The following is a 12968-nucleotide window of genomic DNA, read 5'->3' as shown; positions in this document are numbered from 1 at the left end:
CCTGAAGACACGATGGCCGGGCGGGGTGTACAGAAGTGTATTTCAAAACGATATTTGCCAGTGTGGAGCAGGGGTGATGCAATAAGGCCCGAGCTTCCAGATAGTACTTCGGGACGATCTAGGCCCCAGTCAACACGGCACGGTCCAGTCCCGCAAAATGAACCATGGGTGCGACTATCCCTACCTACCTGGGTGCTCGCTTGGGTGAAGGTACAGCTGAACTTAAACAGGGCTGAGCTGAATCCAAGCAGCGGTGAGTGGTAAGGCGACTTGATCGGTCCACTATTATGCACCATTTCCTCGGGCCCACTATGCACGATCACGGCCTTACTCGGACTCCCTTCAGCCGATCGGCCGTGGGGCACTTGCCGTCCTATGCAATGTCCCGGTATGCGTCCTGGTCGCACACCGGCAGTAAGAACATTGTTCGCAAATGGGTTGCCTATAATTTGACAAAGGAAAAAAAAGAAAAGAGGGAATTTACCGTCCTCTCAATTCTAGTCTTATTATACATGTCTGCTTTGACTTGAAGGACTTTCTTCAAGTTCCAGCTCTAAACCAAAATTGACCATATTTCGCAAGCATGACGACATACGACCTTGAAGCTGCTAAGAAGCACCTCCTATACACTGGCATAATTATCTCGCCAGTGAAAGTTGTCAAGGCACTGGGTACCTATCTTACAGATAGCGATGGACGTCAAATTCTCGACTTCACCTCTGGACAACGGAGTTCTCTGCTCGGTCATTCTCATCCCGAAATCGTGGATGTGGTCAAAAAGCAGATTGAGACGGTCGATCACCTACACAGCACCATGATCGCAGAGCCCGTGGTGGATCTAGTCCTACGATTGGCTCGCTTGCTTCCCCCGCCTCTTGAGAAAACCCTTTTATTGAATACGGGATCCGAGAGCGTGGAGGCAGCAATCAAGCTGGCTAAAGCCTACACTGGAAAATTTGAGGTCATTGCTCTGACTGCCAGCTACCATGGCCAGACAAGCTCTGCCATGTCCGCCACTTTCTCCAAGTATCGTAACACAGGACTCCCATGCATGCCTGGCCAGCTGGCTTTGCCTGCACCATATGCATACGGATCGCCATTCCAGAAGAATGGGGTTTACGACTGGGAGGCTGAATTCGAATATGGATGGTCATTGATCGATCGCCAGACCGTTGGGTCACTGGCAGCCTTTGTGATCGAGCCGATTCTTTCTGGTGGTGGAATTCTAGAACTTCCCAAGGGTTATTTGACGCGATTGAGTGCTGAATGTAAGAAACGGGGAATAGTGCTGATCGTTGACGAGGCACAGACGGGTATTGGGCGGACAGGTAAGATGTTCGCCTTTCAAGAGGAGGAGGGATTTGTTCCGGACATTCTTCTCTTGTCCAAGACACTAGGCTGTGGAGTTCCTCTTGCGGCTCTCGTCACAAGTGCCGAAATTGAGAAAGGTACTCGACGGTCAGTTTTCTACTGGAACACAACGCACCAGAATGATCCTTTAACTGCAGCCGTTGGGAGCAAAACCCTTGAGATTGTTGAACGTGATGGGCTCTGTCAAAATTCAGCCGAGCGGGGTGTCCAGCTGGCCGATGGCTTACTTCGGCTTCGGGAGAAGTATGGGGATTGGATTGGAGATACCCGTGGCCGGGGACTTCTTCAGGGTTTGGAATTGAACTCAGTTCCTGGGGCTAAGCTTACTGCGAAGGAAGTGGGGGCTCAAGTAGTAGATAAAGCCCTGGCTGGTGGACTCTCATGTAGTGTTGTTCCGTCTCCTGCTCAGGGATCTGTTGTTCGCCTGGTCCCACCTATTACTGTATCAGCCAAGGAAATCGACGAGGCTATCCGGATTCTAGATGAATCTCTTGCAGCTGTGCTAGCGCAGTAAATGTACATAAAGAAAATATATCGATTACTACGCCGTTGATCAGTTATCCTTTTTGTCACTTACCACACCTCAAGTAATACCGGATCCCTTGCCTGGGGAATATTAAGATAGTTACTAGATCTAAAATGTTCGAGAACCTTACCTGATATTCAAGTCACTATATTAACAAGGTTGACTTCAATGTTCTCAGGGCCCTATCGTACAGCCCATAGAGCTGCTTGTAAACTTTCCAAATACCTGGGAGCTTTTCTAGCGCCAAGATTTCTCTTCTGGACAATGTTCCCTACTGCTATTACTGAGAGGTGACTACGCTACCAGCAAGGAATGAAAAATACGCAAGACTTGATGATATGAAATTAAAAGATAGAAGCTACCTGCTAAGCTAGGATGCGGGCTTACGGCTAATGAAGGCCTAAAGCCTACAAACGGCCGATTGCTATACCTCCCATTATCATGCCCGGAGAACAAAATTTGGCATCTCTACCTCGTGACTCTGTTCAGTGTCAGCTGCATTTCACTTATACGGGGATTATTCTCTTTTGCAGAGATCACCAGACTTACCTCAATATAACGCCCAATCATCCGCATCCCCATGAAACCCGGGATGGGCATTGTTTCTTTCGCAAGGAAATCATACAAAGCTTTGCCCTCGGGGTCTTCAGAGGGGTTCAGCGCTCTTTCCAGCTCTTCACGAACAATCGTCCAACCCCCATGAGACTCGATTCCTAATATGTGCAAGATAGGGCCCACATGATCCTGAATGAGAGAATGATGCACCTTATTCCAAGGGGAACGGAGGTCATCGGCAAGATTGGGCGAACCTGGAGGGAGCTCACTAAGGTCATATCCAGATCGGAGGAATGTAGGGTAATGGATCCTAGTTCCTTCGAAATCTCGGATAGCAAAACCTGTTACCTCGTTTGTTTTAACATTGACACGGATGGCGACGTTTTGAAGGTGACTTTCGAATCCAAGTCCGTATTGAACCAAGGGAGGCAGAATAGAGGAGAACAATAGCACACAGTACCTATTCGAGGGTTAGTCACGTCTGTTGACCATGAAGCCAAGCCAGGAAACCTTGGCAAAACTTACTTTCTAAACCAATCTTGCTTTTTCTTTAAATCATCAAGACCAAATACGATCTCCATGTATGATTGATCCTCGTTCCAAGGCTTCTGCATTATCCCAGCACCGGGGATAAGTACTTCATCAGGGTTTTCGGCCAGCTGCTCTGGGAGCTTTCGGATAAGGCATGTTATTTGGCTCGCGTCTAGGAAGTCATCCTGCCCACCTGTGACGGATGCAGGCTCTGGGAACCACCATAGATTGAGGTCTGGTGGAAGCAGGTTTGGTAGTAGTTTGAGAATCGTAGGACCCAGAATTGCGCCCGAGGGTTTGACGTTCCTCAAACCAGAAGTAATTTGAACATATAGCGACATCTTTAAATGATGAGGAAAGGCAACGTGAGGTTTGAATGATACACTGCGCATTGATATCTGTGCTCGACAGGCGTCTGGGACACTTTTAATGCGACGCGCTTGAGGGTACAAGGGCATGATGCTTGGCAGCTGGCGAGTGAAGCACGGTACAATAACATGATCAAGCTGCTCGGGCTCTGTTGGAACCCCAACCGATTTTAGAAGCGGCTCTATAAGCTGCTCAAAGGCTCCAGTGACTTTTAATTCCGACCTTGGGACGGAGAGGAACGTCAATTCAGGTGATAAAAGTTCTGGGATGTCATCAGGCACAATGGGCTTCAGTGGGGCTTGAGAAAAGCATGTTTTGTGAAGCTAAGTACGGTTAATTCCATTGTAAAGCACACCAAGAGAAACGAAGAAGCATACCGGATGAGTGGGATGCCCAGTTACGACTGATTGCTCCCAATCAGGAAGTGGAGACAGCAGATTCAGTCTTGGTTGAGTGGTGGCAATTTCCAGCCATTTAACTACCTCGATTCAGTCAAGCCCAACATAGCAGAAATTGTTGAACTTACCCTGATTGTTAGTAGCATTCTGCAATTCATTAATGAGTTTTTCTCCGCCGTCACTTTGCACCAGGTCAGGTCGCCAACGGCAAATGATACGGGCCAACACTGTCGGGTCGAGCTCCTCATGTGCCTCGCTCGTTGTGCTTCCGGTTAGAACGGGTTGGAGTAGGTCTTCAGCCCGCAAAAATCCAATCAATCTGGAGCCGTCCTTTTCAACGTAGGCGTCAGCACTGATACCACACTTAATCCAAGTGTCATTATCCCCAGTTATGGCTTCGGGGTTAGGTGCACGCAACAACAAAGTGTGGCCTGCAGATGTGTCAAGAGTTCCGATGGCCAGACGCTCGTTAACTGCAGCAGCAATCACCCGCTTGGATGTCTCGAAGTGCGCTCGTCGCCTAATGGTCAACATGGAGGTTCCAAGGGCTGCGGTTGTGCTGAGCGTGTCTAAACATTGTGCTGCCTTAACGTCGTGCGCAATTGATGCTGGCACTATGTTTTCGCTGGCCGAAGCCAGGGGTTCTCCAATGATTGCCGACATTTTGGTGTGATGGAATAAGCGAGTTGGACTGGCTTGTACGGCGATCACACTTTTTAATTTCGAAATTTCCACGTGACTTATAAGAGGCCAAATAACTTCCAAGTTATTGACACGGATACTTTAATCCGCCCACCTGGCTTTGCCACTGGTAGTCGACGGTTCGATGTACATAATGTGATCCAGCAAAGCGCGGCTGAAGGTCTTGCTGCTGTCGAGTTACTGGCGGGTCTGTAATACTACGTACGAGCTAGGTAGCCAGATTATTAGCTCACTCCGATGTCGCTTACACGTCCGAGTCTTGGCGATCTAGCTAATCGAAACTTTTTTATATAAATTACTAGTGTGGCGTGAATCCAGATCCTGTTGTTATTGTTGTCTGCCTTATTTTTGAGTCTTTTTGGGCCCTCATTATTCGGAGGGAAGAGATTGGCATTGTACCCCTGTGGCGTGCATTGAGCGTGGTATCCACTTCTGCAGATATCAATAGATGTTATTAATACAAAGATAAACAGTGATACAGTGGCGCGTCATAAATTCAAGTTGTTTTTCGACTCTTAACCAATATAAGGGGGTTTATTTTACATGTCAACTGAATACACCACCCTGAAACAGACACAGTTAGGCTCAATTATGGATACTACGCTCGATGCAGGCCAGAAAGGGTAGATCCTGAGATTTAGTACCTGCAGGAATCTAGAAAAAGAAATCTCCAGCTGAAATATATGACGATTCATATGACGATCTATTGATCACAAACTCAAAAACTGGCGGTGTGGCCCGTGGGTACATACTGTCCACTGCAGTACATACACTGCTTGTGCATGCCCCACCTGTTTAGCCATGTGGGGCATGCATGAGTGGAGAACATGGGTACTTTTGTCCCTCCGTATCTGGCCGCGATAAACTTGAACCTTGCCAACGGACCCCACCCCCACCTTACGCTTTGCTCCTGGACCGAAGCGAAAGGTCGGGCGTACCTGAATATGTAGCTTGGGAGTTATTTACCTTTTTACTTCGCGTCCTCGGCTCGGAAGGTTCACTGTCATTATCACCACTACAAACTTGAAGTTTATCTGTCTCAGACAACATTGAAAAGATGCCGCAAACTTATACGAATGATCATTCTCCATCGGTCCTGCAAACATACACTTGGCGCGATGCTAATAACTCGGCCGCGTATCTTCTTTCATATCTACAGCCACATATGAGCATTCTTGATGTTGGCTGCGGTCCAGGTTCAATCACAATCGATCTGGCACGGAAAGTTCCACAGGGCCATGTGGTTGGCGTGGAATATGTATCCGATCCGCTAGATGGTGCACGGTCTCTTGCTAGCTCCGAAGGAGTGACGAACGTCTCGTTTGAAGTCGGTGATATACACAACCTCCCGTTTCCTGAAAACACTTTTGATGTTGTTCATGCACACCAGGTTCTACAACATATTGAAGATCCAGTGCAGGCATTCAAGGAGATGCGACGCGTTGTGAAGGAGGGAGGCATCGTGGCAGTACAAGAGACTAGCACCTCGACATTATACCCTGAATCAGAGGGCATAGCAGCTTGGAGTGATCTCCAGGACCAAATGCGACAGGCTAAGGGCAATTTTATGAAGGCAGGTACTCAACTGCATGTCTGGGCAAAGGGGGCTGGCTTTCCCTTAGAGAAAATCAAGAAGAGTACTGGGTCATGGTGCTTCAGTAGCCCCACTGAACGAGAGTACTGGGGCGGTGCAATGGAGGGAAGAATCCGCTCCTCTGGTCTCGCAGCGACTGCGGTTCGTGAAGGACTTGCCAGCGAAAAAGAATTGCAGCATATGGCAGCAGCGTGGAGGGCCTGGGTGGAGAATGAGGATGGGTGGCTCGGATTTTTAAACGGGCAGATTCTCTGCTGGAAGTGATATCCTATCCCATGAGTTTTCGCGACTAAGCCTTTGAAGGCCTTTCTGATTTAAAGTGTCCTTGACAATCATAGCATTTCGGATTAGACTAGCGGCATTAAGGAATATCCGGCATTTGAATGACCACAAGATTTGATTGGGGGTTAGCTGGTGATCTGATTCTTACGCAAGACCACCAACTTCCAAGGTTGGTACATCGCTTTGTAATTATGTTTAGATTTTCCCCTCTAAAAATAAATATTTTCGGTCTATTAGCTGGTTCATTTAACTGTGGATTCCTTCATTGCGATAAACTACAGAGCCACAGATTAGACCCGCGCATATCAAGGCATCTACCTCAGAAAGCTTTCCTCAGGTTCTGAGCAATACGCTTGCGTCCGACCAAAATGTTTCATCGGATCGATTGAACCAAAAGAGATCTGCAGACTATTTTCATCCGACAGTTCGTTCACAGTGAACCGAGCATGCATCAAGCTTTACTACCTAGCCATACACTCCATCTTCGGAAGGGCCCGCTACCATTGGATGGGTATCGTCTTCTGAGAAATTTCCCCAAATCCCTTGCCAATAACGAACAGTTTGCCCAGATTGCTACAGATAAATTGCCAACGCCTAACTTCGTCCAATCAGCAAACGAGGAAGTCAGAAAATGGGTGCATACCAGCTATCGTCGCAGCTTCCCAATTCTCAAGTCTCCCAAAGGGCTTTCTGGGACGGTTCTGTTCGAACACGATCAAGGTGACAAAAAGATACTGTGCGTAACGCTCGGATCTATAAGGCGTTTTGACCGTGAAGTCGATGTAATAGGAGTATCAGCCGATTTCACCTCGCAGAAACCTCATGATGAAATTATTGAGATATTCCAAGATCTCTTAAGCCCAAGCCACTCGGCCAATGGATCATACTGGATAAAAGCCTCGTACGGGTAATCGTCGATATAAGATTCCGTTATGGGGGTCAAATACTACATGATCGATCTGACCATCCAAAATGCGAAAGAAGGTGCCCCCGTCGAAGACGAACCCCGCCCCAGGGGTCTTCGACACCATTATCTTCCTTGTTTAGTCCCCGAACTTGTATACTTTGTATTCGACTAGGCGATAGACAAATTTAGATAAATTCACTTCGAGGATCGCGCCAGGATTTCATTAATCAGATGTGGATACATTCGTTCTCTCGTCTACTTCGACGAAAAATGGCATAGAGAAATGGAGGGCCGGAATGTCTCGAAATTATAGCTAGATATTCAAGCTCAGAGCACTGATTAAACTTCGCTTTGGAACCCTATGATATACAGACGCAACATCAAGTTGGGATTCATCAGGTCAAACATAAAAGAAATCGGGATTAAAAGAATGAAGCCTTGGAAGACCCCGCTTCAGAATACACGGGCTCAAATCAGAATTGCACACTAGAGATTCTTATGCACATGTACTGCTGGAACTTAAGATGGGTAGGCAGGGAGAAAGCCAAGGAGAGCATAAGCGGCTAAAAAATATTTCCTGGCAGGCCCTAGGGCTAATTAGGAGGCACACTGCCATCCATCGGCCTTGACATGGCTCAGAATCCGCTCAACATCAATCATACCGCTTGGATCGTCCATGTCAATAACATCCCGATGCAGCTGAGACATACATACAGCCATTCTGCGCACTTGCTCTCCCATCAAATTTGAAGAACTGTACTTTTTGCCGATGGCAACTGCCGCAAAGAGCCTCCCACTGGCGTTCAACCTTTGCGACAAATCATCAAAAGTCTGCGCCATTTAGTTCATTTTCTTCAAGTGTTAAGCGTATAGTACGACCACAGGGTGTGCCATAGTAGAGCAGGGCTTCCCATATGCTTAGCTGCACTTAAGCTACTATATGCCGGTCAGACAGTGGGTGACTACTATATACAAATCCTGACTATTGTATGTTTTTGATTTTTATTTTATAATCTTGCCCATATGTGCCAGGAGGCAAGGTCTTTATAAACCTGAGAATACAATGTGACTTGTTCAAATTGGAATATATATCCTCTCTCGATTACTTTTGAATGAATCGTTCAAAGGCCCAGAGAGGATGAATCAAACAATCCAACCCTTGCGAAAACCATCAAAACTCCTGCGCATCTAAAGAAGAAAAGTTCGCTAGATTGTGGATTGGTGCTTGGCACAAAAATATTATATACATTGATGAAAAGTATGAAGACGATCATGAATGTCTCAAAGTTGAATCAGTTCAAGATCAGAAAAATCTGGCGGTCGCCGACTGAAAATAGTTTTGCCCTTCTCATCCAGAGTTTGATATTCGTTACTAACCCAAATATGCTTGCTGAATTGCTGCGTTCGGTAGATTTCGTCATCACTGACTCCGAGATCATCGCGCGGTATCCAAACGACTGGGCGTTTAGCGCGAAGAGCCTCGTGCTGGAAGGCGCGTTGTACCAATTCATCGCGTTCCTTCGGTGTCAGATCTTCCAATTCATCATTGACACCCGAGAAGAGATTGCCCATGTTGTGTGGGAAATGTTCTTGGCTCTCGGTATCCTGGGCCATCCTTCCGCGCAAGGAGCTCACGACGGATGAAGGGGTTGCTGAGTTCACCCGAATGGGATTTGGATGCCATGCTGCTGTCCAGCCGCGGGGCCTGATGCCCAATGTCTTGGATGGGTCGTTATGAGTTTCGTCACCTGTTCCGAGATCTTCGAGTTCAATATCTTTCTCTTGGTGAGGCTTGTTGATGTCATTATGGGCGAAATCATCGTCCGTATGATCATCGTCATTCTCATCATCACTCTCGTCAATAGCGGCCGTTAACCGAGCAGCCTGGGCACGATGGAATTCTTCGTCCTGTTTAATGGCCTCATTCTCCAGTGCGACCGGTAGATACCTAATTAAAGGACCGAAAGCCTCACTGAGGAGGAATTGATAGCCAATAGTCATTACCAAAACAAAGATCATAATGATAGCCTGGCCCTTGCATGAAACCTTATCATCGGCATCTCGAACGAGGAAGAATAATACAATCAATGCAATCTCCATAACGTAGAGACCAGTAAACAGCTGATTAATAGCCCGGGGAAAGAGCAGGCCTCCAGTATCAAACCGAAATTTGGCGACGTAAAGGGTGCGATAGCGATATGTAAACCAGAAGGCGCTAAAGGTGATAATATTGAAGATCAGGATCAATGGAGCAACAATACAATAGATCATCCCTAGAAAAACCAGTCAGTATCTTGCAATGGTATAACAATCAGAAAAAATGAATATAATCGGTTTTCTTACCAACTGCAGCCAGTGTCGTATAGATAGGGAAAAAGGACCCCCATTTCACATGTATCAAGTTCGTCGTCCTATTCCACTTGGACCTAGCGGTATTATCCAGAATTGGACCAAGAATAAACCACTTTATAAGGCTAACGACTTGCATCAATGCACCCGCACTCACGGACATAGCCCGTAGCAACATATAGGAGAAGAAATAGTTGCTAGCCTTGGGAACATCACTGGCCAATAGTTTTGGCCAGCTGGACACGTCTCCAGCGCCCTGGAGAATCGACGCAAGACTTGAGGAGATGGTGACAACAACAAAGATTTGTACAAACAAGAAGGCAAAAAAATAGCTTTGGACAGTCATCTCAACTCCCATTCCATTAAAGACACCTTGTTGTTTGCTCAAAAATCGAAGAATAGCAGGAAGGATCGCCATCAAGATGGCTAGGAATGCTGTGGGTAGAATACCTTGAACAGCGGATATCAGTTTATTATCTAGATCTAGACTGGACTCGGGAGGAAATACTTACCTTGAATCGCGGATATTAGCCAACTCGGTAGCTTGCCGAGCCATGCCAGCCAGTAAAAGGTATCTTCAAGATAGGAGAGCTGTGATAAGAGACCTGTGAAAGCAACTGGGATTGCCCATGTAACAATCATAGCGCAGATCACAGTAACGACAGCAAAGGTTCTCAAGTATCGCTCCCACCATTTTAAGGACATATTATCCCAGATAACATCATCAGGCGAAATTTCGACGATTCGTGGTGCCATGTGCTTCGGCAAATAATGAGTGACGGACTGGCAAGCCATATGCGCAGCAACTTGGTGATTGAATTGAATAAAAGCCGAGTTCATTAAGGGAAATCGTTCAGGATGTTCTTGATCAGTTTCAATCTCCATATTAAGACGGGCAAGCTCTTTTCGGCAGTAGTCGATGGTATCAACCTTTTTTCCGATGAGCCAGATTGTTGGCCATGGGTTCCATTTGAACCAAGGAAGTCGCCATGTATCCCGGTCTTTAGGCTCGATATATTTCTTCCACAGAGGCTCTCCCTGCTCTGTATCCTCATAGCCTTCATTATAAGCAATCGGATACGGCCCATCGCTTTCCGTATTTATTAGCTCATCTGGGTGGCTTTGCTGTTGGTTCTTTTCTCCTTCCTCTTCAAGTTTGTCCTGAAGAATGCTTCCTTGATCTGAGCTCCTAGGGAGATGGGATTGCTCATCAGGACCGCAATACGTGGGAATTGTCTGGTCATTTGTTCGTTCGCTGGCAGGATTGTCAACATTTCCACCAGTCTGGGTAGGCTTATGCTCAATAACGTCCTCAACCTTCCTCAGACCACCCAGAACGCTTTTTCCTAGCTTCCCAACACCCTGAGTAACAGCTCCGACACCCTGAGTAACAGCCCCAGCGGCTGCTTTCGCCGGGTCGAACACCTTATGCGGGACACGATTTAAAGTTCCATGGCGCTGGTTCTCTTCAGGCTGTCGATGGAGAACTTCCGCAAGTGTATGGGCCTGATGAGGATTTCCCGAACTCACACCAGGGCCCATGAGTGTTTGCGGAGAGCTCTTCTCAGGAACTGTTTGCTGTTCTTGGTCCTGGGCACTGGCGTTTCCCTTGGTCTGCTTTTTCTCCTTTTTCCTCTCCGTCTCGAGTTTTTTGACTTGGGCTTCCTTGCATTTGCGGACTAAGGAGGTCTCTGCGGCCTCTAACTTCAAAGCCACCTTGCGACGTCTTTTTACCTTGTCGTTCAGTTCGTCGAAGTTCCGATTCACCCATATATTCCTCACTCCACCCGGAAACACATCAAACAGGCCATTCAACGCGTCATAACTAAGCCATTCTTGTGGAATGGCCGTGACTAATAAGGTGGTAGCGGAAGCACGTAGTCGGTGTTGCGGTGAGGTCATATACGCCTGTCGCATGCGAATATAAACTCGTAACTCGTAGAAAAAAGTGAAGCAGATATAAATGATAGCGATTATCGCCAATATTAGATGGGCCCAGTACCGGTGTGTTTGTGTGGGTTTAATGTTCCCCCATGCCAGCTTGTCTAGGCCAGTCACAGTATACCGGGCTGTACTATTGGTACTGACATCGATCAATGTAGTCCCCTTTCCACCCGCATAATTAACCGGGATCAAGACCGGAATTAATAAAAGCGCCAACGGGACAAAGATCTTCAACAGCATCCGTAGATACCGCAAGAAGAAATATGCGTCGAGGCCACTTCGCTGAATGAGTTCGGCGTCGGATGTTTGGAACACCGGCGCAATCCAGCGGAAAATACCCGGCGGCGATGGGGCTGTCCGTTCCCTATCCGAAACCAAGTAAGTTCGCGGTTGACTGTTCAGATATTTTCATTAGCCAGGATGTTGCTTTCATCTTCATCTTTAAGTTGGCGCCATCACGTACTAGATGCGGGTCAATTTGTCTTTAAGCGCCAAGAAGACAAAGAATTCAACGGCAAAGATGACAATACTGGTCGCTAGCGAGGCTAGAAAAGATGATAGCGACTCGCCTTCCTCGCCAGAGGATTTACTACTAGCTTGCTCTAGGGCATCGATCAGAGCATTGCCCATGATGACTCGGTGATAGGGCCAGCATTCGCCAACCGCAAAAAATCGAAGTTCAAGAGAATTTCAAAAGAAATTCAACCTCGGACGCTAGAGGATAGATAAATGGAGCTCCCCCTCGAGATGATCAAAGTGGCTCCGAGTAGTTTGTGAGCTAGCGGGTGGCTGACGACATCTTGCTCCAGACCAGACCGATGATTGGGTATGAAGCGAAAGAAGTTGATCGGCAGTGGAGTGACATCGACCAACGGTGAAAAAGGAAGACCCGAAATGGTGGGAGCACCTGGGAAAAACGCCCAGACCAGCTCCACCAACATCAAATTGACGCGCACACTCCAGCTGTTTTGTACACACTATACTGGCCCTGAACCCTCGAGAATGTACCTTGAATCGACGGTGGTGGGTGCCTTGGGGCTTTACAGAAAACCCTGTCGTTCGCTGTTTTCATGGAAAAGGGGAGGCGAAGTGGGGCGAGCCCCTCAATTACACTCGTGCCCACATGTGCAGACGCTAGTTTATTTTACACCAGTGGGTTCCTTGATTTTTGATAAAATTTCAAGAGGCTTACCTAACTGTCCCTTCTGAGCTCATAATGGTGTAACTGTTAAGCGAAGAGATACTGTCACAGAGACCCGAGATTAGATAGCCATGCGAAATAAACCTTTGTCGGACTTCCACACATATAGATAACTAAGTTTTCCGGTCGGCTTCACGGCTACATCCATGGATATTGCAGTGCACATGTGGGGACATCTGGACATCTGAAAGAAGGGAAGTGTTATGTAATCTCGGAACGGGTGATACTAATCCCGAAAG

General features: G+C 47.2%; 5 protein-coding genes across 5 annotated transcripts; 2 read left to right on the top strand and 3 right to left on the bottom strand.

Moving 5' to 3' along the window:
- Nucleotides 1–583: 583 nt before the first annotated feature.
- Nucleotides 584–1885, top strand: N7478_006414 (aspartate aminotransferase family protein; the record flags this gene model as incomplete). The annotated part of the gene is made up of 1 exon (XM_056922628.1): nt 584–1885. One exon carries the CDS (start codon nt 584–586, stop codon nt 1883–1885), a length of 1302 nt encoding a protein of 433 aa, XP_056780665.1.
- Nucleotides 1886–2336: 451 nt separating this feature from the next.
- Nucleotides 2337–4413, bottom strand: N7478_006413 (IucC family-domain-containing protein; the record flags this gene model as incomplete). Its single annotated transcript, XM_056922627.1, has 5 exons — nt 2337–2378; nt 2447–2912; nt 2978–3675; nt 3730–3830; nt 3879–4413. The coding sequence occupies 5 exons, from the start codon at nt 4411–4413 to the stop codon at nt 2337–2339; spliced, it is 1842 nt and encodes a 613-aa protein (XP_056780664.1).
- A 1096-nt stretch (nt 4414–5509) lies between these two features.
- On the top strand, nt 5510–6310 carry N7478_006412 (class I SAM-dependent methyltransferase; the record flags this gene model as incomplete). The annotated part of the gene is made up of 1 exon (XM_056922626.1): nt 5510–6310. The coding sequence occupies one exon, from the start codon at nt 5510–5512 to the stop codon at nt 6308–6310; it is 801 nt and encodes a 266-aa protein (XP_056780663.1).
- Nucleotides 6311–7832: 1522 nt separating this feature from the next.
- Nucleotides 7833–8075, bottom strand: N7478_006411 (uncharacterized protein; the record flags this gene model as incomplete). Its single annotated transcript, XM_056922625.1, has 1 exon — nt 7833–8075. The coding sequence occupies one exon, from the start codon at nt 8073–8075 to the stop codon at nt 7833–7835; it is 243 nt and encodes an 80-aa protein (XP_056780662.1).
- Nucleotides 8076–8516: 441 nt separating this feature from the next.
- N7478_006410 (uncharacterized protein) lies at nt 8517–12158 on the bottom strand (the record flags this gene model as incomplete). The annotated part of the gene is made up of 4 exons (XM_056922624.1): nt 8517–9508; nt 9579–10034; nt 10097–11922; nt 11992–12158. The coding sequence occupies 4 exons, from the start codon at nt 12156–12158 to the stop codon at nt 8517–8519; spliced, it is 3441 nt and encodes a 1146-aa protein (XP_056780661.1).
- Between the last annotated feature and the right edge of the window lie 810 nt (nt 12159–12968).

The sequence above is a fragment of the Penicillium angulare genome (assembly GCF_028827245.1).
Source record: "Penicillium angulare strain IBT 27051 chromosome Unknown utg000004l_segment0_segment0, whole genome shotgun sequence".
Lineage (NCBI taxonomy): Eukaryota > Fungi > Ascomycota > Eurotiomycetes > Eurotiales > Aspergillaceae > Penicillium > Penicillium angulare.
Note: the sequence above shows the minus strand (reverse complement) of the source record. Positions and strands in the feature narration are given on the sequence as shown.